Source organism: Hyperoodon ampullatus (genome assembly GCF_949752795.1).
Source record: "Hyperoodon ampullatus genome assembly, chromosome: 4".
NCBI classification, from domain to species: domain Eukaryota; kingdom Metazoa; phylum Chordata; class Mammalia; order Artiodactyla; family Ziphiidae; genus Hyperoodon; species Hyperoodon ampullatus.
Window position 1 is genome coordinate 175,317,907 of NC_136917.1, and position 22,365 is coordinate 175,340,271.

Below are 22,365 nucleotides of genomic sequence, written 5' to 3' on the forward strand. Positions count from 1 at the left end.
CCCCATCTCCACGTCGCTGCACTCCTTCCGCTCCACAGGCCGCGCCCCGGCTCGGCGCCCGGAGCGGCGTAAGGGGCCAACGTGGCGTGCCGCGCCGCGCTGGGGACTCGATCTCCCCTTCTCCGGGACCAGGCCCGGCTCGTGAGTCCCTGTGGTCAGGCCACCGCGAGCGGCTCTCCGCCAGGGCCTCGGCGCCCCTCAAGACCCGCGCCCAGCGACTCCGGCTGGCACACCCGGGAGCAGCGCGCGGAGCCCTGGGCTGTCGGCGCGCGCTGGGGCGGTCTCTCCCGGCCCTCGGGGGGCGGGGCGAACAAGCACGCCCCTCCCCGGCCCGCCCCGCCCACCCCGCCGGCGCCCCCCGCCCGCCCCACCCCGCCCCGCCCACGTCATGCAGCCTCCCCTCCCGCGCCTGCGCGGCCGCGCGCCTGGCCCGCTCCAGACGCCGCGCATCCTCTGCCTGCGCCCGGCGCCCCGCGCCCATCTCTGCGCCCGGCTCCGCGACCCGCTCCTCGCCCGGCCCGGCGCCCCGCTCCCCTCGCCGCGGGCGGCGCGGCCATGAGGCTGCGGGGACGCGATCCCCGAGCCGCCCCCGCCTCCAGCGCGGGGGCCGGCGACGCGCGGCGGCTGGCGCCCCCGGGGCGGAACCCTTTCGTGCACGAGCTGCGTCTCAGCGCCCTGCAGAAGGCCCAGGTGGGTGTCCGTCGTGTGCCCAGCCCGCCCCGGGCCCGGGGCCGCGCCGAGGGTCGGGGATGCGCGGCCGGAGGGGGCCGGGAAGGGGACTTCGGGCGCGGCCCAGCCCCGCGGCGCCCCGGGGCCCGCGATTGCCACACTTCCCTGCGACCCGCAGCCTGCATCCCCCGCCGCCCTCACCCCATCCCCGGTTCCCGTCACCCTGGTTCCCACCGCCAGTGCCCTGAACCTGGCTCTGCATCCCCTTTCCCCAGGTCCCCGCTCCCGGCTCCATCCCCCTTTCCCTGATCCCTGGACCCCGCAGCCCTTTGCCCTGGCCCCTGCACCCCGATCTCGTACCCGCACCCCGGTCGGTCGGCGCCGCGCGCTGTCCTGGTCCCGGCGTCCACTGCCGCCGCGTGCAGGCCCCGCGCGGTACCGGAGCGGCTCCCCCTGGATGTGACTTCGTCACTTGATGCGCTTCGTGTGTGGGGACCTCTTTGGTCTCTTGAGTCAGTGCCGGCGGCAGTGGGGTGCGGACTGTGGGCTCCCCTGGAGTTGCCGGCAGGAGGGTTCTGCGTCTGCGGGTTTCCACGTTGTTTCTGAGCGACTCCCTTGGGGGTTAGTCTGCGGCCAGAATCGGTCGCGTCCAGCCTTGTCCAGCCTGGGGTACAGCGCGCAGGCGGCCTGCTTCTGGCACGTCTTATCTGTGGGGTGGTCTGGTCCTGGCTGAGGGACGGCGGCTGCAGGAAGCAGGGCGCCCCCTACACTTGTCCCCTGCCTTCACGTGGCTCCCGACCTGGAGGGATACTTCTCTGAGCTGGTGGGATCTCTGAGCTGACCGTGAGCTGTGTTCGCATTTCTCTAGGATTGCTCACGGGAGGGCCTTTCTTTGACTCCAAAACGATGCGTAGAAGCAGGGAAGTTTCGGGTCTTCAGGGGTTGTCTAGCCGGTGGGGCGTACACCTCCAACTGGGACAACACTTTTTGTGGGAAGATCGGAGTTTTTTAAATGTGTAAAGTAACTCATCTGAAATCATATTAAAGTGAAAAGATCTTGAAGTCAGCCTAAAACTGTCATTTCCCCAGACGCCTGCCTTTTCTCTAACCGCCCCCTTGGTGGGTCCGGTGGTTGTCAATGGGAGCAGAACCGGGCAGAAGAATGGGGGGGAGGGGAGAACGGAGAGCGGCAGCCCCCTGGCGACACGAAAGGACAGGGCTGTCCCACCCCACCCGCCGTGTGGTCCCCGGTGCCTCCCCCCTCATCCTCACTGGCTCACACGCCCCCTTGTCTCCCCCAGGCGGGGCTCACAGTGGCTTCCTCTGAGCTCCTGAGTGAGCCCCCGTCACTGTCACACCCCCGCTCCCCCACCCCCCCACCCCCGCTTCCAGGGTCTTCCTCCCGCTGCTTAGAGCCCTCGGGAGGGGGCTCCCTGGGATGGAGCCCTGAGGCCTTCGCGCAGTTTCCGGTGCCCCAGGCCCGTCACCCTCGGGCCCCCCGCTGATGCAGAGCCGGCCCCTCTCTCCTGGCCCCTCTTCTCCTCCCTCAGGTCTGGGGTGAGATATCGCCAGCAGCAGGCAGCCCCCTGCGCCCTGGAGGGCCTCCTCTGTGTCCCTGTCACACTGGCAGCCCCCGTTACTGCGGGCGCACGGGACGGTGGGGGGTCAGGCCTGTCCTGCCCGGGACTGTGCTCACTGCCCCAGGGGATGGAGGACCCACACGCAGAGCCAGCTGGCTGTTGAGGGAATGAACAAGCAAAGGGACAGATGTCCGAGCAGAGTCTGAAACCCTGGCCCCCCTCAGGTGGGGGTCATGGGGCTGGGAATTGTAGGATCCCAGCTGTGGGCAGTTGTTGCCTCAGCATCTGGATGAGTTCAGAAGAAGAATAGGTGTGTGGGAAAAAAAAAAAAAAAAAAAAAAAACGAACAGGTGGGTGGCATGTTTTCACCTGCCTCCAAGGGAGTAATACTTTGTTTGTACCTTGTTGCAGTGTTTCAGAGGCCCGGTCAGAATAATCTTGGTGTATTTGTAACAAAGCCCTGTTTCTGCCCAGGGGTCTGAGGCCCCAGGTGTAGTCTGTAGTCTCCAATTTCCAAGTCCGGGTCTGCAGAAGCATTTTGCTTTTTACCAACACTGTTCTGCAAAGCTATCCCCCTTTACCATACTTTGTTATGGTAAAGTTTGAGCAGAGTGGACTGGCCTATCCAAGCAAAGAAAGCCCACCTCCCGAAATCAATACATAAATGGATCCTGCAATGTCCGAGACACCCGGGGGCCTCTCAGAAGCTCACCGAAATTCTGAGTTGAGATCGAACAGTCAGTGTGCCTATATTTACCTGCTGGCGTTTGCTGTAGGGGAGGGGCTGCTGCGTGTCTGGGGATTAATGACCAGTTGGCCCATCTGGCATTTAACTGCAGCTTAGTGAGGAGCTTAAGCATCTCTTTGGACAGAAAACAACAGGTTGAGACCTGAAAACCCATGGATAGTGGAATATCATATCATCACCCTGTGATGTGGAGTCAGGCGGTGGTTCGATGTCACCGGGTGTTTGGGTACTTCCCGCTGGAAGCCGCGGGTGTGAGCACATCCCCTCCAGCTCTGGTGCTTCCCCATTTCTGAACCCCCTGAACCAGTGTCACCGAGAGTTTACTTCCTGGAGAGCAGCCTGGTTTCCCAAACACCTTGGAACTGAGCCCTGGGAGGGAGAGGCCCTGCATGCACCCCTCCCCCGATCCAGTCCTCAGAGAGGATCACAGGAGGGGTGTCTCCAGGGACAGACCTGTTGGACAGCCCAGAAGTGGGCGATCTTTTTCTCCAAGTTCTGATCCAAATGCCCGAGTCTGGGGCTGTGTCTGGACGCCGAGTCAGGGGCAGCCGCTCCGGGGCAGGGAGCCCGCGCCCTGCACACTCCCCAGCCGCTCAAGGGAAGGCTGCTGTTTACATCCATCGTGGCCCCGGTGCTCCACCCCCGACATGTCCACACACCAGGCCCACCTGCACCCCCCCACGACCCTCACGTCTGGGTGCTTCACGCAGGAGACTCCACGGTGAGCAGCTCTTCATCCAACGCCTCCCACGGCCCCAGCGCTGTGCCTGGTGGTGGGGTTGGGGGGTCGGGGGGCGGATGAATGGGGAGGTGGCCCGGCCTAAAGCCGGTGCTCTTGAGGGTCTGGCGATAATAGAAACTGGGAACAGGAGATGGAGGCCTTCCAGGAGAGCACGTGTCCTGTGGAAGGAGCAGGCTGTGTCCCTGGGGACCTGGGAGGCCAAGGCCCCAGAGTCCCCTTCTGAGGACTACTGAGGACCCGGGAGCGCAGCCCTGGAAGGCAGGCGGGTGGAGGGTCGGGGGCCGTGTCCTCATGTCCAGGTGAGGAGGCCGAGGCCCAGGTCCTGTGCTGTCCCCGGGCTCCGGGCAGCATGGGCTGGCTCAGAGCAGGTGTCTGACCCGCCACTTTCTCTTCCAGCTCACCGGGAGCCTCCTGTAATCCGATCCTAATTTTCTGGAAAGATGCTCGTGTGAAACTTCATTGTGGTTAAGGTTGAGGAACGAGACGGGGGGGTTCAAGGGTGCAGGATTCGACTTTTCATTTGTTCGGTTCTTCTGACCTGAAGTGCGACACACACACACACACGCGCGCACATGTACACACAGTTTTCTCTTTCTCTTTCTCTTTCTCTCGCTTTAATTCCTTAGTGCTGAGCAAAGCACAGTCTTATTTCTCATTTTTACAAAGCAGGATTTTGTCCCTGAGCGTGGGCCCGGCCCGCCCCGGCCCCGAGGCCCGGGGACCGTCTGAGGAGGTGCCCGGTGGTCCTGTACCCAGCGAGTCCCAGCATGGCCTCCAGGAGCCTCTGTCACGAAGCCGGGCCCTGCCCACCTGCCCCCGGGCTCACCCACACAGCCGGGACAAGGGCCACCAGGACAAGGGCCACCATCCCCAGCGGGCGGGGCCCGAGCCCACTTCTCGCGGGTTCGCTGCAAGTTAGGGTTGGTGTTTCCGTGTCCCGTAAACCTTCAGTCTTGCTGTGAGTTATTCTGAAATGAGCCCAGAGGAAAGCGTGTGTTTGGAAATAGCCTGTGGAAATGCCGTAGTGGGTTCGTCCTGAAGCCCAAGTCACTGCTCGGCCGTCAGTGCAAGGTTTGCAGTAATTTGCTCATTCACACGTTCCTTGGTGTCTTGACCACGTTCCAGCCTTGTGGGCTGGGGTGTAACCGTGGCTGAATACCCTTCGTCACCGCGCACACGGCTGCCGGCCTCCGGGACCCCCTTGGGCCCAGCGTCCTCGGTGGTGCTCCGCAGGGGTCCCGGATGGGGGCCGAGCCGGGGCGCCTGGGACTGCGGCCTGTGTACCCCTGACTCGTGTTTCCATGTTAGACCCAGAGGAGTGAGTTATTTTCCCTAAAAACTTAGTTGCCACTTAAGAGCTTTTTAAACTACATCTTTCACGCTTTTACCCTTTCAGTCCCCTGGGATGGGAACACGGAGCTGGGCCTCACCTTGCAGAGTCGTGCTCGGGGTCCTGAGGTCCGGCTGGGGAGGACAGGCCACCCGGCCACCCGAGGAGCCCGGGAGCACAGAGCGACCTCGGTGCCCGAGACAGCGGGGATGCCGCTGGGCTGGACCAGGCACTGAATGCCCGCCCCAAGGCGGGGGTCTTTTCTACCGGGGTCTGTTCGCTAGCCCTGGAGGGCTGACAGCTGTCCCACGTACAGAGCGAGTGACAGAACCTCCTTTCGGTAGCAGCAGATATTTCTCCCAAGAGGGCGGAGCCAGTGGTCGCTTTTGTGCGTGTGCCTCATAATCCGCACGTCCTCACTGGGCCTTTCCAGCTGGACCCCTGGTCCCCCACCCTGGCTCCCTTACTTCGGCTGGTCGCTGGCCTGCGACCACCCGGCGCGGAGGGGTTGATGTGGGATGTGGAGCCCCTCCTCCCTCCCCCCAGAGTAGCCGGGGCCACTCTGCGTCCCCGCAGTGCAGTGGTCTCCCGGCTGCCTGCCCTGGCCCCGCCCTCTCCTTCCATCACTGCCTCACCTGTACCTCGTCCTCAGGAGCTGTCAGACCGGTCACCTGCCCGCTTCCCCAGGCTGCTCAGAGGAGTGACTGCCTGGCTGGGGGACGGGCTGCCCCAGGCTCCTCTCCACTCCTGCTACCCTGAGCAGCCCCAGGGCCCAGTGCCGGGCCCAGCCCAGCCCACGCCGGAACTGGCGGGCCAGGGGCTACCTGCAACCGGGGCGGGGGGGTGGGCGGAGCTGGGGTGTTCTGGGGGGCTGCCTGCTGCTGGGGGAGGTACAGAATGTACCCGTGGGTGGCCTTGCAGCTAGAGGGGCCGTCCCAAAGCTGGGATTACAGCCAGGATGTGGTTGGGGGGAACCCCTTGCAGTTGGGGGTAGGGCCGGGATGTTCCCTGGGGCTCCCCACAGCCGCGGGCCTAGAGGCAGAATTTTGGTGACGGGCCTCCAGCCGTTGGGCCGGGGTTGAGCTGGGATGTCCTGGGGGTGCTCTCGGTATCTGAGGGTGGGGTGCGTAGGAGGTGCCCCGCTGGGGGGCTGCCTGCAGCTGGGAGCCCCAGAGAGCCCGAGGCTGCTGGAGAGGCTCCCACAGCAGAGGGACTAGGAGACTCTGGCCAGGGCCCTGCCTCTTCCTGCAGGTATTTGCTGAACAGGTGGAAGCAGCGGGAAATGCTGCAGGTCTGGAATTTCGAGATTCTCTTCTTCAAACCCTGCAGTAAGGGCCCTGGAGATAAGGGATTTCCTTGAGCCACAAGCCAGGGTGGGTCTGACGTCAGGGCGGCTCTGAGCTGTGAGCAGGGGGCAGCGAGGGGCTGGGTCTGAGCCTCTCAGGCCCGTTCTGTGCAGGGGCTGGGGTGGGGGGGAGTTCTTTGTCATCGGGGTTCTCACAGCATCCTCCATCCCTGCCTTGGGGACCGCCCCAGGCCCCCCTTCCCGTGTGTCCTGCCCCTGTTGGCCACCCGCTGGGCGTGGTAGGATGCTCCTGGCTTCAGACAATGAAAACATCAGAAGGGGTGCAGGTAGGAGCCGGCCGCGAGAGCCCCGAGGGCAGGGACCGCCGTGTCCTGCGACACAGCCAGGGATTCATAGCCACCTGTGGTGAGCCAGCCAGTCGGCAGACATTACCTCTGGGCCCTGGCACTCATTCGGGTGGCACCCTCCGGCCCAGTGTGTTGTTTGTGGACACAGAGGTGCCCCGCCTCAGCTGCCCCCCAACTCCCCCCTCCCGTGTTTCTCAGCCCCTCGGGGAGACATTCTCGAGGACCAGGCTGCTGGGAGTGCTGGTGGGGTGGGCCCTGCACCCCGGTGCCTGAGCCTCGGCACCTTCGTGTGGGACTTGCAGCCTCCTGGGTCCGCTTCTGCAGGTGGGGAGCTCGGAGCCTTGGAAGCTCCCTTTCTGCAGACGCAGAATTACCGGGTGTCCCAGCCCCACAGGGGAGATGCCTGGGGAAGGAGGTCAGGAGTCGCTGAGTTCCTGAACCAGCACCTGCTTTGGGATCTGAGCCTCGTGCTAGTGGAATGTCCAGCCCAGAAGGCTTACACCTTCCAGCCTTTCTGCTGCTGCCACCCGTCCTTCCCACAGAAGGGCTCCAGCCTGGGGTTTGCTTTGCTGTGAATTTCACAGCTGGAGGCTGCAGATCGCCATCACGGGGACCCCGGGACAGAGCTCTGGTCTCCAGCAGAGGGGTCCTGAAAACCCGGAGGAGATGAGATTTGGTACAAAACTTGGGTGATTCGGAGGAGGATTGAGGATGGCCAGGGAGGGTGCAGGCAAGACCCAGAGGCCAGCCCGGTGGGCGCCGGCGGCCAGAAGCAGGAGCGGGGCACCGGCTGTGGGCGCCCCCCACGTGTCCGCCCTGCCCCTCCAGGCCCAGCCTCCCCTCCCACACGTGGGAGGCTCTCGCCTGCACTTCCTTCCGGCTTTGCTCGGACCCCACCAGTTATTATCCTAGGGGCCTTTCTCAACTGCCCTGGAGACCCGGAGTCCACGTGGCAGGCGGCTCCCGGTGTCCCAAGCGTCCACTGCCCTGGCCTCCCGGGCGGGCTCCTCTGCCGTCTGCTGGAATGTACTGCGGCCTCCAGCCTGGCCTGAGTGCCCTGCCCGGCCTCCTTCAGGCCCCCAGTGCTGCGATCTCTGCTGCACTGCCCTCGAGGCCCCCGAGCTGCCCCTCCGTGCAGACTGCTGACCCTGGGGCTGCCTTCCCACCTCCTTTGCCTGCGGACCATGGGCCCCACCACCCCCGGCTGCCTGCGGTGTCTGGGCACCAGGGACCGGCAAGCCCCGGCCCCGTGAAAGACCAGTGTGAGTGCCATGGCCAGACGCAGGCCGAGCCGGGCAGGATCAGCTGATGTGAAGGCTTCGACCTGCCCCCTGGAGCCCTCGGACCCTGGCTGGGAGGAGGAGGGGCCAGTGTGTGGTTCTCCTTGCCGCCTGGGCTGCAGGGCGTCATGCTTCGGGTTCCTTCCGACCAAGTGGCTCTGATCGCTCAGAGCTGCACAGGTGTTCACTGCGGCCTCACAAGATCACCCTGTCAGCTGTGGTTGAAAATGGTGAATATTGTCATCTAGGAAAATCGCTCTGCGTTGGGCTGTGGGACAGATTTGTAAACTCGGTGAATTACCGAAAGACACTTATTTTGCAGAAGGCTCCAGATGAGGCAACACGCGCTAAAACTTGAGTTGAAAGCTCTTGAGTAGATATCACCAGGATGGTGGGGAAGTTGGGCCTGCTTGAGAGTTTGAAAGAAAAAAATAGCTCTTTAGAAAAGCTATATTTAATTTTAGATTTGAGTGGGAGAGCTAAGAAGAAATAGCTTCTATACACAGTCAGCATGGGCTCTGGAAGGAGAGTTTTCCCAAGTGGAGGCACAGATTATCCTAATAGACACACAGGTAGATGGAGAGCCTCGGAGGTGAGGCAGTGGAGGCCTGAGGTCAAGAAGACAGTCACACCTTAGCAAGAAAAAGACACATGAGTCCAGTGTGAATTTGGGCACAGGATTTATGTAGATGGACAAACCCCCAGAAGAAGCCCAGGTACCCAATAAACAGAAAGTTCTCAATAAGCACAGGACAGGACCTGTGCCCCCTGGGCCCCCACTAGCCATTCCCCCCTCGCTGTTGACCCCTTGGATCTCTGGCCACACTTAGTGTTTTGTCTGATAGTAAAGAGAAGCCTTTTCTGGAGGGCAGCTGTGTGTGTGACAAGGTCCAGTGAACAGCCACGGTTCAGAATGCCAGCTTTTTCTGTTTCGCTTTTGCTTTCAAGTATTTTAACTATTCGAATTAGTTGTGAAAAGGACTGGTTATTTCCTATTTGAAGGCAGCATATGATTTGGACCGGAAGGCATTTTATATTTAATAAAGGTGTTTTGCTGATGGGGGTAAGCAGAGGGGATGCGTTTTCAGGTTGATTTGCTGGCTTTGCATCTCAAGCATCGGGTCCAGAGCTGGTGCTTCTCCTTCACAGCTGTGACCTCCAAGGGCCTGTGGCTTCACTGTGCCAGCTTGTAGGACTCTGTGGCAATAACTGTGCTTTTTCTAAGAAAAATAAAGTTAGATGTGTCTTTTTCTCTCTCACCGCTGCGTCCAGCAGATGGAGTGTTCCCTCAAGGCTCTGCCTGCTTCCTGCCCGAGCGAGGCTGGGGTGCAGCCACCGGCTGCCCAGGGCATCAGGTGTCACCTTGGCAGTTTTAGCATCTTCTGTCTACTCTAAAGTAGGATTCTCAAAAACAGCTGGCTTTATAGTTTGTTTGTTTGTTTGTTTGTTTGTTTTAATACATGTAAGTAACAGCAAAGAAAAGATTGATTTCCTGGGTGAGGCTTTCCTGTGTTTCTCCCACGTGCCTTGGAGACGTTTCTGCAGAATTTGCGAGCCTCATTTCTAACTTGCTCCACGTGGAACAGCTTGGAGGTGACCAGGACCAGGCTCCCAGGAGAGCACAAGACCAGCCCCAGAATGCACTGCTCCCTCCCCTCTGCCCCAGCTGTGCTTGTCTCCAGAGGTGAGCTCTGTGCCCCAGCGGGACTGCGGCTGACCTGTCTCGGGAGGCTCCTCCGGGTCGGGGCCGGGGCGCCTGTCTGACTCCCTCACTCCTCACCCTCTGGCCCTCGTCCGTGGCCGAGGGGTGAGAGGGTGCTGGCCCTGGCCCTGCAGCCTGGGGAAGGACCCTCTGCGGTGCCCGTGGGGGAGCCTGGGGTCAAAGGGTGACCCTGCAGCCATGCAGAACTCTGAACCCCGATCTGTTTTGGAGGTGGAGCCAGTAGGAGTTGGTAAGAAAGAGAGGTGGCGTGACTCCCAAGTGTGTGTCCAGGAACAGACAGGTGGGCGGGGCCCGCTTGGGTGTCCGTTTGGGGGTTGTTGCCAGTTTTCCCGCTGATGCCTCTGGAGCACTGGGCAGCTGGGACGTCAGTGTAGGGGCCTCATCCGCATCAGGCCAGGGTCCGAGAACGTGAGGGTGCTCACGGGAGGGAGGGGGTCCCAGGCCTGGGCTGCCCCCGCCCCCTCCGCCGCCAGGGCAGCCCCTTCTCGTCCAGGCTGCTCCTGGAAACTTGGCTTTGCTCCCACCGGCGGCTGACCTTGGGAAGCCGCCCCGCCCCCTGGCCGGGCCTCAGTTTCCTCGCCCATCTGAGCCCATGCACTGTGGGTGCGTTCTCTCTCTGGGGGGTGGCCGGCACCCTGCCTTCCCTGGAAAGATCATTGCTGACGCCCCATCTGGCGGCCTATGTGCTGGGCGGGTGGCCAGGCCCTGCCTGCCTGCGTCCTGCACGGGGTGCCCGCGCTGTTTGGGAGGGTGAACTGATTTGCGGGGAGTTGACGGTCGTGTTCCTGGAGCTGCTTCCTTGCATCCTGTGAGCTGGTGAGCCATCCCCGCGGTTCTCTGCAACCATGCGGGGTATCCTGGCCTCTGGCACTTCCTGCGGCCACCAGTCAGCCCAGTGCCTGTGTCCTGGGGTCCCATCCTCGTCGGTTTGGGGAGACCCACAGGGCAGGGCCCCTTTTGTCCTTCACACCTGGGATCTGGGCACCCTGGATGTTGGCTCCGTGCGCCCCAGGCCCCTGTGCTGGCCGTGCGTGTAGCACCCCTGTTAAGCCAGGCTTCACCTACCCCTCAACCCCACCACCGTGAGTGATTGGCCTACTTTCTGTGTGCTCACCGAGGTCCGCCATCCTTGAAAACACTTCATTCTAGGTTGTGAAGTCATCTAATTGGCTTGCACAGGTCGGTCCCGTCTTGTTTCGTGCCTTTTTTACCGACTGTTGCCCTGGGATGTGTCCTCTGTGTCCCGTGTAATTCATCGCTCCTCCCCTGGCTGGCCCCTGGTGTCTGTCACACAGGTGACCTTCAGCGCACCTGTCCCCCGGTGGCGCCCTGGGTGGCATCCAGCTCCGCTGCTACCAGCAGCACGCCCATGTGAGCAGCCCCTGGGGAGCTGGGCCTGGGCCTGCCAGCTGGCCAGGTGCCCATGCACAGCTCCCCACCCCGACCCCGAGTTCTCACCTGCAGCACAGAGGCTCCAGCACCGTCCTCACGGCCTGGGGACCAACTCTGAGCTGTGGTTATTCCCAGAACCTCAGGAGCACGTGGACTCCGGCAGAACCAGTGGGCCCTGGGCTCTGCACTCAGTGTCCTTGTGGGCAGCGGTGCAGAGCTCTTGGCCACATGATGTCAGGGGCCAGCGCATCTGATGGTCCACATCTGTTCTATCAGTTCATGGATCTTACCCACTGCCCGAAGATGGTTTGTGGTGCCTGCGGCAGATCGAGCACCCAGCGCGCGAGGGCAAAGTCTATTCCCTTTTTTTTTTTTTTTAAAGTCCTGCTAGGATTTTTTTTTTAATTTATTTTATTTATATATTTTTGGCTGTGTTGGGTCTTTGTTGCCGCGTGCAGGCTTTCTCTAGTTGCGGCGAGCGGGGGCTACCCTTTGTTGTGGTGCGCGGGCTTCTCATTGCGGTGACTTCTCTTGTTGCGGAGCGTGGTCTCTAGGCACGTGGGCTTCAGTAGTTGTGGCACACAGGCTTAGTTGCTCCGCGGCATGTGGGATCTTCCCGGACCAGGGCTCAAACCCGTATCCCCTGCATTGGCAGGCGGATTCTTAACCAGGGAAATCCCTCTTTCTGTTTCTATCAGCATGATTTTCAGGAACTTTCTGAGAAAAGAGGTAATGGCCGAGGATGTGGGCTCAGTGCAGGGTTTGTGTGGCCAGCTGGCCCTGTGTGTGCTTGCTTATTACATTTTCTTTCATCATAGGAGGGAGTGAATTTCCCTCCAGCCGCCTGGTGAATGCGGTTCCTTTGGAATGGTGGGATTTCTTCCCGTAATGAAAGCACTGGCATTGGAAGGCGCCTTCGGGAGAGTCTTCCTGTGCCTGCCGGTCAACATGCTGACGGTCCTGATGTGCTGGCACCCAGCATCTGGAACGTCTGCTCTGCCTGTAACACGGCCGCTGTTCTCCAAGCTGCTGGCACCGATTCCCTAGTGCTTTCCTGGCCGCACGTGTCATGTCAGGGTCTCGCACGGCTGACTGGGGTCCCTCAGCAGGCGTGTGCTCGAGGGCACAGGCATCGCAGCCCCCTGGGGCCTGTCCTCCCTGGGCGAGGGCCTGGGTCTCTCTAGAGATCTTGTCTCTTAAGTAACGCATTGTGTTTCCTCGTTGGTTGTGAAACATAAGGCACTTGGACCAACTTGGGTGATGCCAACGGCCTTGGTGGCCTTGGCAGGGAGGAGGGGTGATTGCCGGGCTGGTCTGAGCCGGGTGTTGGAACCTCAGGTGCTGCACCTGGAGAGTTCTGGACCCGTGGATTCGATGAATTCAGTGTGAACTGGAGACTGTTTTACATCCAAAACAAGAATTGTCACTTTCACAGTTCTTATCACAGGAAGTGTCAAATGTTTGACAACTTCTAATGGCTTAACCCAAGTAGCTCAGCTGGGCACTCATTGGACGTCACCCTCAAGGGTTGTGTTACAAGCCCTCGTGTGGCCCTCGAGAAGGGTGACCATATAGTTGACCTGGCACTTTTGAGGGTGATGGGCCCCTGATGGTGGCCCAGGGCTGAAGCTGTGGGCAGTATCTCAGGAAACCAGTCCCCCCTGTCCACCGTGGGCTCCCGAAGGGACCCGCCTCCTCCAAGCAATTTCCATGGCCCCCGCGTGCTTGCTGCCCACCTCGTCCCCCAACCCCGGCCCCGGCAGAGCCGAGGTGGGTCCCGGGCTCAGGCCGCGTTCCGTCGGCACCTGCCCACCTCGTCTGTGGGAGGCCTGCCTCTTTGCTGAGGGTCGAGGCTGTGTGGTCACTCACACGTCCTTTCCCCGCTGGCTGCAAAACTCAGACACCAGGACCATCTCCCCGACACACACAGAGCGGGCGCAGAGATGCATCCTCTGAGAGGCAAATGTGGTCACATGTCTTGTCCACGGGGAGTGGCCGGTGAGCCAGCTTGCGGGACGTCATCCGCTCATGAACCAGCAATTTGAACGGTGGCACTTGCCCCAACTCCAGGGTCACCCCTTCAAGCCTCGTCATCACCCCAGTTGGTCCAGACAGACTGGGGTGCTGCCTCCCCGGGGCCTCAGAAGCTGTGGGGAAACTGGGTGCTCTTTCTGGAACCCTGAGACCTGTTGTTCTCTTCTGTTACCTGCAGTAGCAGCCGTCCTGGCCGTGGAATGTGGCTGTACAGTCAGGCTGTGTCCGCGACCCGTGAGTGCTCTGAGTGTGCTGGCCCCGGAGCTCCTGTCTGGTGCTTTGCTGCCTGTTCATTCTCTCTATGGCACAGGCACTGGCTTTAGGGTCCATTTATGGGGACACACCGCAAACTATCCAGTGACTCAGCTGCCCTGCAACCTGGAGGAACAGCGGCCACGGGTCATAGGCTGAGCGGGTACGCGGGGCTCCCAGCACAGCCCCCAGAGCCGGAGCTCTGGGCCGTCTAGGTGACAGGCAGACCTAGAGGCAGGGCCCCGCCAGCGAGGAGGTGGGGTGTCTCCGCCCTCCCTCTGCAGCAAAGTTACAACAGCAAGGATGGACAAGGATATGTTTTGAAATGAAGGAAAGGCTACATTTTAAAACTTGTGGGATTGAATTAAAGTCCTTAGAGAAAGCTGCCTTCTCCATGTGAATTTGGGGGAAATAAGGTATTTCTGAAAATATGCTCCAGGCTCTTCCCTCAAGAAGTTAGAAAGAACATTAGGGTACACTCAGAGTAGAGGAGAGAGGCCCCTGTAAGACACAAAATTAATGTGACTGAATAGGTCACAGCAGAGATAAGGAACAAATGCACAAGTGGTTCTGTAAACAGATTAGTGGAGGGGAGGGCTGTGTATCGGCACAGGCTGAAGGGTCTCAGAAGCACAAACGATATGAACAACGACGCGTAGATCAGGGCAGGGTTGATGTAACTTCAAGGCTGCGGCTTCGCACGATTATCTTGAAAATGCACGATGGGGAATCTGGTGGGAGGAGAAGCCTGCTGAGGACGCCCAGAGATTTCCTCCCTGACAGAAATACTGAAATAACTCCAGAAAATAGGAAATCTAGATAAACAATGAAAAGCATTGGAACAGACATCAGGAAGCTCCATAGGAATTCCTCCAACGAGGTGGGCTGGTGTCTGGCGTGGTGACCGCAGGACCCGAGGACAGCAGTGCCCGAGGACGGCGGTGCGGGGGACGTGACCAGGCTCGCCTTCCAGACGCGTGTTGGCAAACAAACCTGGCGAGGCCCTAAGAGAGGTGGCTTCCCAGCGCTGGAACCGAGGTTGTGACACCAGAGAAGCCGTGGCTGCCGTGGGTCACGTGGACAGGGTGACAGATGAGCGCGTAATTATCCCGCAGGGAAGACTTGTGGCGACATTCACCCCGTTCACGCTGACCCCAAAACAAGATGCTTAGAAAACCCGGGGTGGGAGGCACGTTCCCGCCAGCACGTTCCTGCTCTGTCTGACCCCCTGGAGCAGACGACCCCCCACCATTTAACAGGAGGCATTGTCACCAGCGGCGGCCACGACAGGTCCGGGGTCACCGGCCCTGTTCCACCTTGTGCTGAAACCAGAGGTTCAGCCAGGGGACCCCGCCCCTGAAGGCGGGGGGCAGAGGCCATTCGAAGTCACCAGCGTCACAGCACATGGAGACCTGGACCCACACCAGCGTGGGCAGCACAGGCCACACGTGGCTGTAGGGCACCTAGAATGTGGCGCGCGTGAGTGAGATGTGCTGTGAGCCCAGAACACACCGGACTCCCTGGACGTGATGAGGAGAGTGTGAACTGGCTCGTCCACGCCTCGTACTACGTACGTGGGGAAATGACGGTATTTTAGGCGTGTTGGGTTAAATAAAGTGCATGTTGAATTAATTTCATCACCTTTGTGTTTTTAAACATGGCTGCTAGAAAATGTAAAATGGCACACGTGACCCGCGTTATATTCCTGTCGGGCAGCGCTGGCCTTGGTGGAGACCGCAGAGAATCAGGGAACGGTCAGCACGCAGGCCTGCAGGTGGCAGAGATGGGCGCGGCGGGTGGTGGCGGTGAGCAGCTTGGACACGGTACCACGGACCTGGGTCTCTTCCCGTCTTTTCTGTCTCCTGTGCACCAAACCTACGTATTTCAAGGGTATTTTCTTGCAAATAATCAAAAACTGCATCTGTTTGTTGTAAGGCTCCATGAGTTTTGTCTTGTCATCCCCTATTTTCTAATCGATCGCCTGAGAGCAAGTTCATCACAAAACATGCTGTTCCTGAATGTCGCCCACCCGCAGTGTGGGACCAGAACGTCACTTTGTATGCAGAAGTGCTGGGACCTCAGTCACAGCTGCCCGTCCACCGGGGCCCCTCCCTGAGCCTGACTTGGCCACTACTGAACCCGTGTGTCCCCCCTCACGTGCAGGGCCTGCCCTCCCCATGGAGCCCTAGCCTGCTTTCCCCGCGTCCACCGGACCAGACCCGTGGCTCTGGATGCCCCCCTCCCTCCCTGCTGGGCCCCCATCCCGTCTGTGACTTCCTGGGGTTGGAGAGACCCCGAGTCCCCGTCTTCCTTGTGGTCTGAGCCCAGTCCTGCCCCCCTTGTGCCTGTGGCCCCGTGGAAGCATCCTTGTGTGCAGGGGCTGCTGGGCGCGCTGAGGAGGGGGCTCAGGGGGCGGGGCTGCCTGCTGGGGGTGCTGGGAGTGAGCGGAGCGCCGTCGGCCAGGAGGACACCCCGACCCCAGGCGTCCCCTCGGTGGCTGTAGGAGGGACTGGGCCGCAGCGCCCGCGGGAGGCGGGTGCCGGGGGCGGCGCGAGGAGCCCAGAGGACAGTCCCCCAAGTGACCGTGCCCTGTCCCCCCAGGTCGCCGTCATGACGCTGACACTCTTCCCCATCCGGCTGCTGGTTGCCGCCGTCATGATGCTGCTCGCCTGGCCCCTGGCGCTCGTGGCCTCGCTGGGATCCGCTGAGCGGGAGCCAGAGCAACCCCTGGCCTTGTGGCGGAGGTGAGTGCACGTCTGTGGGGGCCCTGGCGGGTGTCGCAGGGCCGCGCTCCCCCTGCCAGCATCCTGCCCTGAGGCTCCTTCCAGGGCTCCGCGAGCCGAGTGGCCGCTGTGTTGCGCCCTGAGCACAGGGGCCCTGCGCGTCCCTGTCCCCTGCCCTCGAGGCCGCAGGTCAGCCTGCTGCCGCTCGTGTGGTCTCTGCTTTGTGTAGATGGACACGTGAATCCATCTCAAGTGAAGATCCAACAGGGGCCTCACAAAAGGACATGAAATCACAGCGTTTTCTTGTGTATTTAAATACCTAAAGCTGTTCCTTAACTCAAACTACATGCCGTTTCTAGTGAAGGAAAACGTTGAGCTATGGGAAGGATTTTGGTGAGTATTTCCTGAGTGTTAGAAGACACCGTTCCGGTCGTAAAACCAAGTTGCTGGCCACCTCCTGTGTCTGCATCTCCGATCAATCCTAAGGGTCCTTGGACGGTTTATTCAGAACAGAAGTGTTCTTATTTTAGCACAGGGGCGGTGGTCGGCAAAAGGGCCCACAGGCCAAACCCGGCTGCAGCCTGTTTTTGTGAATGAGGTTTTATTGGGATGCATCCCTGCCCATTCATTTGTACGCCATCCAGGGCTGCTGTCCTGGAGGGCAGGGGTCATTGTGGCCAAGGCCACAGGCCCACAAAGCCTAAACTACCTGCTGCCTGGCCCGCAAGGTTTATGGACCAGCTCAGGCCCCTCCTTTCTCTCCCAGCGTCTGAGCTGCTGGAATGTGGATGCCCTGAGAGGCTGTGGAAACTGGCGCCCATCCTGGGCCTTGGTTCCCCGCTGCCCACGTGCCGTGGTCAGAACAGCAGTTACATTCAGGGCAGAGACAGCCAGTTAAGGTTCAAGGGTTTTCTGAGCCTTTCATGGGCATGGCGCCTGGGGACCCCTCACCCTCCTCGTGGTAATATTTCACGTCCTCAGACCATCCCCAGTTTCAAGTGAACCATGGTCTCTCCCCCTCCCTAGAAGCCAGAAGGTAGACGTGGCTGTCTCCGTGGGTGTGTCCCCAGCACGGAGCCTTGCCTGAGGGACAGGAAAGTCCCTCCCAAATGAACGAATGAATGGGTCAGTGAATGACTGAATGAAAGAGGGCATGGGTGGGTAGAGAGCTGGGTTTTCTCATCTCTTTGGAAATCAGGCTTTACCTTGAGGTTTGGGGGTTTTTTTTAAATGTTTTAGCTGTAAAATATGAATTTGGTATCAAATATATAATCAAGCAAAATAAATCCAGACCAAATAGGAATCAGAATTTCAGTTTTCATTTGGTTGAGAACCCGTAGCTAGAAAGCAGAGACTTTGTAGTTTTTTACACATTACGAATGAGTTGATCAAAAGTGCCTTAACTCCCTGTTCCCCCTGCTCTGTTCTGGGGCGGGGCTCCCCTCCCGCCCCGCCGTCCTGCCCCACGAAGGAGGAAACCTCGCACAACCTCGGCGTCTGTCTTTTCAAAACAGGTGACTCTGGGCTGTTTCCACTGCCCTGTGTTGACTCCCTGTAGCTTTTCTTGTCTGCAATAATGTACTTGGTCTCATCGGGTGATAAATGGACCACAGCAAACTTTAGTTCCGACAGCCCGCTCACTTCACAGACACACCGTGTGTGTGTGCGTGTGTGTGTGTGTGTGTGTGTGTGTGTGACGTGCACACCTGATGTGCCCCACGTGGGGAGATGTGGGGCTAAGGTTCATGGGAGCTCTGGGTGCTCAGGTACGCGAAGACTGAGCATCGTTCCGAGTATATGTGTATATGGGCGTGTCTGTGTGTATATGTGTGTATGTATATGTGTGTGTGTGTGTACATGTGAGTCTGTGCATAAGTGTGTGTGCGCATATGTGTGTGTTTATATGCGTACTGGCATGTACCCCCGCTGCACACGCCACCCACATTGAATTCCCACCCCCTGCAGCCCTTGGGGTCTCTACACAGCAGCGTTTCTCGGGAACTCGGTGCACAGCCCTGGGTTCTGTGGAAACAAGAACAAACACCCGGCCCCAAGCTCCTCAAAGGAGACACAGTGACAGAGGATCCTGAGTTTGGGGCACGGGGAGTTAGGAGGAAACAAGTTTAAAATAACAGGACTCAGGGCTTCCCTGGTGGCGCAGTGGTTGGGAGTCCGCCTGCCGATGCAGGGGACACGGGTTCGTGCCCCGGTCCGGGAAAATCCCACGTGCCGTGGAGCGGCTGGGCCCATGAGCCATGGCCGCTGAGCCTGCGCGTCCAGAGCCTGTGCTTCGCAACGGGAGAGGCCACAACAGTGAGAGGCCTGCGTACCACAAAAAAAATAAATAAATAAAAATAAAAAAATAACAGGACTCAGAGTAGAGGACATCATGTCATCAGCTGCGGCGGTGGGTTGGTTCACGCCAGGCACAGCTGTGCGGTTTTGAGCAGATTTTTGTTTGATCAGGGAGGATTTTTGCTGAATATAAGTTAGTGTCAGTCAGACCTTCCTAAAATAAAATCTTGGGTTTTCAATGAAAGGAGGAACGACACAATTTCGCATAAGACTCTGTGTTTCAAAACACAGAGTGTTGTAAAACCTATAGTATTTATCTTCTTACAGAACCCAATCAGGCAGGGCAGGAGACACTGCTGGCCAGTCCTGCAGGCCCTGGCCCTTGGCCGACTCAGGGTTCAGGAGGGTCAGTTCAGCCGTCACAACCGGGTACCATGGCGGGGCTTAGACAGCAGGATTCGTTTCTCACCGTTTTAGAGGCTGAAGTGGGAGGTCAGGGTCGGCAGCCATGGCTCGTGGCGGGACCTCCGTCCACCTGCAGACGCCGCATCCTCGCAGGCGAGACCTCTTCCTCTCCTGTAAGGACACTGGTCCCCTGGATCAGAGTCCCACCCCGGGACCTCCCTGGACCTTAGCTCCAGATACAGTCATGTTGGGGGTCAGGGCTTCAGCATAGGAATGTGGGGTAACATGAGTCGGTCCATCGCAGAGGATGCCCTTTCCTGAGTGCACCGTGTGGGGACATCCATCCCTGGGTCATCTCCATGACGACTCTGAGTCGCCACGTGTATGCTGGTGGCGCTTCTCACTTTTGTTGGAGCAACGCGAGTTGGTGGTTACAGCAAAGTGGTGGGGAAGGGTGGGTGGCCGAGGGCAGGCCTGCAGTCCCTCCTCCCAGCGCCACACAGATGCCCTCCGCACGTGTGTGTGGCTTTTCTGCCGTTGCCTCTGTCACCCTGGGGAAGGAGTCGTGAGCTCTGGGCCTGTCGGGTTCGGACCCCAACCCCGAGGGGCACCGGGTGGCCTGCGCATCTGCACACGCAGGGCCCCGGGGTGGGTGAAGATGGTGGTCAGCATCGCCATGTGCTTCTCTCTCACACAGTTTCTCAAAGTCACCTGCACATCTGCCTGCTTTGTGAAGTAAAGTCTGAACTTTACTTCTTGTATTGTGTTTTCCATTTTACAGAATTTCCGATTTTATTTTGCCTGTTAACCAAGAGAATAATGAGCCCTGAGTGTAGCCTCAAAATTCTCCACCCCAAAGTCCTGTGGCCGCTGCCTGGGATTCATTCTCCTCCCAGAGGGTCCGGGGCCCTGACCGCTGCGTGGCGTGTGTTTCTCTTCTGCTGCACTCTCAGCATGATCTGCATTTCCTGGGCCTGTTTTCTTTGTCTTTGTTTTTTGTTCCAAGATTTTCTGGAGTATTGGGTTCTCAGAAGGAAGATGTGCAGGAGGAACTCATTCACATCTTGTGTCTGGAAATGTCTTTATTGTCTCCTCTGTGTTGGTGTGTAGTTTGACTGGGTATAGAATTGCAGGTTTCACGTCATGTGTCCCCAGAGCTTTGGAGATGCGCTGCTGACACCTGCAGCTTTGATGCTAGAAACACGTTTGTTTTAAACTCTTCTCTTTGTCGTTGGAAATTTGAAAAATTCTCAAAGGAAATAATATGAGTCTTTTTCACAAAATTCATTCTGCTCAGCACCTTGAGATGGTGCTGAAGATCTGGGTCTTTCTTCAACTCTGAGAAACTATTTTCTTTATATCTTATAGTTCGGTCCCTTTCTTTTTCCTGCATGTTCTGGGAGGTCCCCTTCTCTTGTCCTCTGGACCTTTGCAGAGCATCCTGCTCTCCTGGCACTGTAATGTCCTGATGCGTGTGGATTTTTACACGTCTCTTCTGATGCCTGCCCTCGGGTCTCCTCAGGGTCATACTCCTCTTATCCATCATGTAGCTGGTTCTGCCCACACGTCCAAGTCTGAGGTGTCCGCCTGTGTGATGAACGACCGATGGAGTCGGGGTGCAGGTCCCTGCCCTTGAGCATGTAGATCTGTCTCCCGATTCCCTTCCCCTGGAGAAGCTCTGGCATCTCTGGTGTCACTGGTGCCCTTGCCTTGGGGACCGTGGTGCTGGCCCTGCACTGGGCAGTGGCTGGGGCTCTGCTCTGAGGCCGGTACCGACACCCATAGGCATCTCTTCCCCACGGGCAACCTGGGGACAGAATTCCTCCAAGACCTTAGAGAATTATCAGATTTGGTTTTTCCTGTCCCAGTACATCACTGTCACTGTTTGACCTATGGACCCGAGAGGTGGTGGGTGTGTCTCCGATGGAGGGGCTGAGATTTGACCCCACTTTTCACCAGCTCTCCTCCTGGACCTGCCTTCCTGGGACTGGCTGTGCTCCCACTGCAGCCTCCCCCGCAGTCTCGTTTCTCTCTCCTTGTGCATCAATTGACATCCATTGGCTTTTATTTTTGTAAATGACTTTATCCTGAAAAATAACATGCATGCAGAGAAGTGCATTTTAAAATGTGCAGTAGAACAAGCGAGTGGAAGTGCATGCTTTGTAGTCACCTAGCTCTAGACGCAGCACCCAGCGTGGCCCCCGCATTGCGTGGGTGACTGTGCAGGACCTGCCCGTGGTCAGAGGACGTCGTTTCCAGGTGGCTCCTTGCAGGCGCGGTGCAGCTTCAGAGACCTGCTCAGATCTGTCGGGGCTCATCTCGGGAATTCTCTTGAGAGGGTTGTTAAGCCCCTTGGGAAATCAGTCCAATAAGGATTTAGGCTCTTGTGCTTCTATGCAGTGATTTTTACCCAATTTGATCACCCACGTAGCACAGCAGCACAGCGAGACATGGGTCGCTCTGAAGGTGGCCCTTCTCCCAAGGGCTCAGGTGCGTGGCCTGCAGTCACTTGCCCGCCAGGCCATCACTCACCCTGGTTTCAGGGACATGACAGTGATCTGGTTTGTAGTATCAGATTCCTATGAAAGGGAATGTGCAGATTTAGATGCTTAAGTTCTCATATGTTTAGAAAAGAATAAATTAGAAGCAAATTCAGTTAATCTAGCCTGATTTTTACTCTGTTTTCCAAATTTATTGTCCATCTAATTTCATCCAGAAAAGGCTAGTCTCCGGAAGGTAACAGCTGCACCCTGGAGCCTGAGGCCACCTGTGGGAGGCGAGGGTGCGGTTTACCCAGCACGTCTCTGCTCCTGACCTCAGCTCTGCTGCCTCTGCACATTTCAGTGTGCATTTTAGGTGCTGATGATTTCTTTTCATTTAAAACTTAGATCCTTAGGATGCTGAGAGATCACCCGACGTGTCTGTGTCTCTAGTTTTGTCCTGTGGGCCTCACTCCTCACATGCTGCTGGCCCTGTAACGTGGCTGAGACGGCTTCCGTGTTCTTGAGTGAACGGGTGCGACAGCTATTCTGCTGCCCATGTGCACAGTCGGAGGGAAGAAAGCACAGCCTCCTTCCCTTCCCTCCTCGGATGTTTCAGTGACAGTGGCAGCAGATCTCCTGGGATTGGCACAGTCCCTGACGGGGTGTGGGCAATGGGGCTGCGTCCCCCGCCAGGCCTGGATCTGACAGCTGCGCTTCTGTTGCAGGGTCGTGGACGTCCTGCTCAAGGCCATCATGCGCACCATGTGGTTTGCCGGCGGCTTCCACCGCGTGGCCGTGAAGGGGCGCCAGGCGCTGCCCACCGAGGCCACCATCCTCACCCTGGCACCACACTCCTCCTACTTCGATGCCATCCCCGTCACCATGACGATGTCCTCCATCGTGATGAAGGCGGAGAGCAGAGACATCCCGATATGGGGAAGTGAGTGAGCCCCCCCATCCTGCTGGGAGTGAAACCCCCAGTGCTGGCCAGTCCAGGTCACGGTGACAGCACAGCCACGTCCACACAGCTCATATACCCACGTGAAATAGGCACCA

General features: G+C 58.9%; 1 protein-coding gene across 1 annotated transcript in view; it reads left to right on the top strand.

The window, feature by feature from the left end:
* Positions 1–555: 555 nt before the first annotated feature.
* Positions 556–22,365, top strand: part of LPCAT1 (lysophosphatidylcholine acyltransferase 1) — a gene marked incomplete at both ends in the record, with an annotated part of 37,682 nt that continues 15,872 nt past the window's right edge. Inside the window, 3 exons of the mRNA XM_079702786.1 lie at positions 556–690; positions 16,005–16,147; positions 22,035–22,249. Of these exons, the coding sequence (XP_079558912.1) occupies positions 556–690; positions 16,005–16,147; positions 22,035–22,249 (493 nt within the window). The remainder of the gene's footprint in view (positions 691–16,004; positions 16,148–22,034; positions 22,250–22,365) is intronic.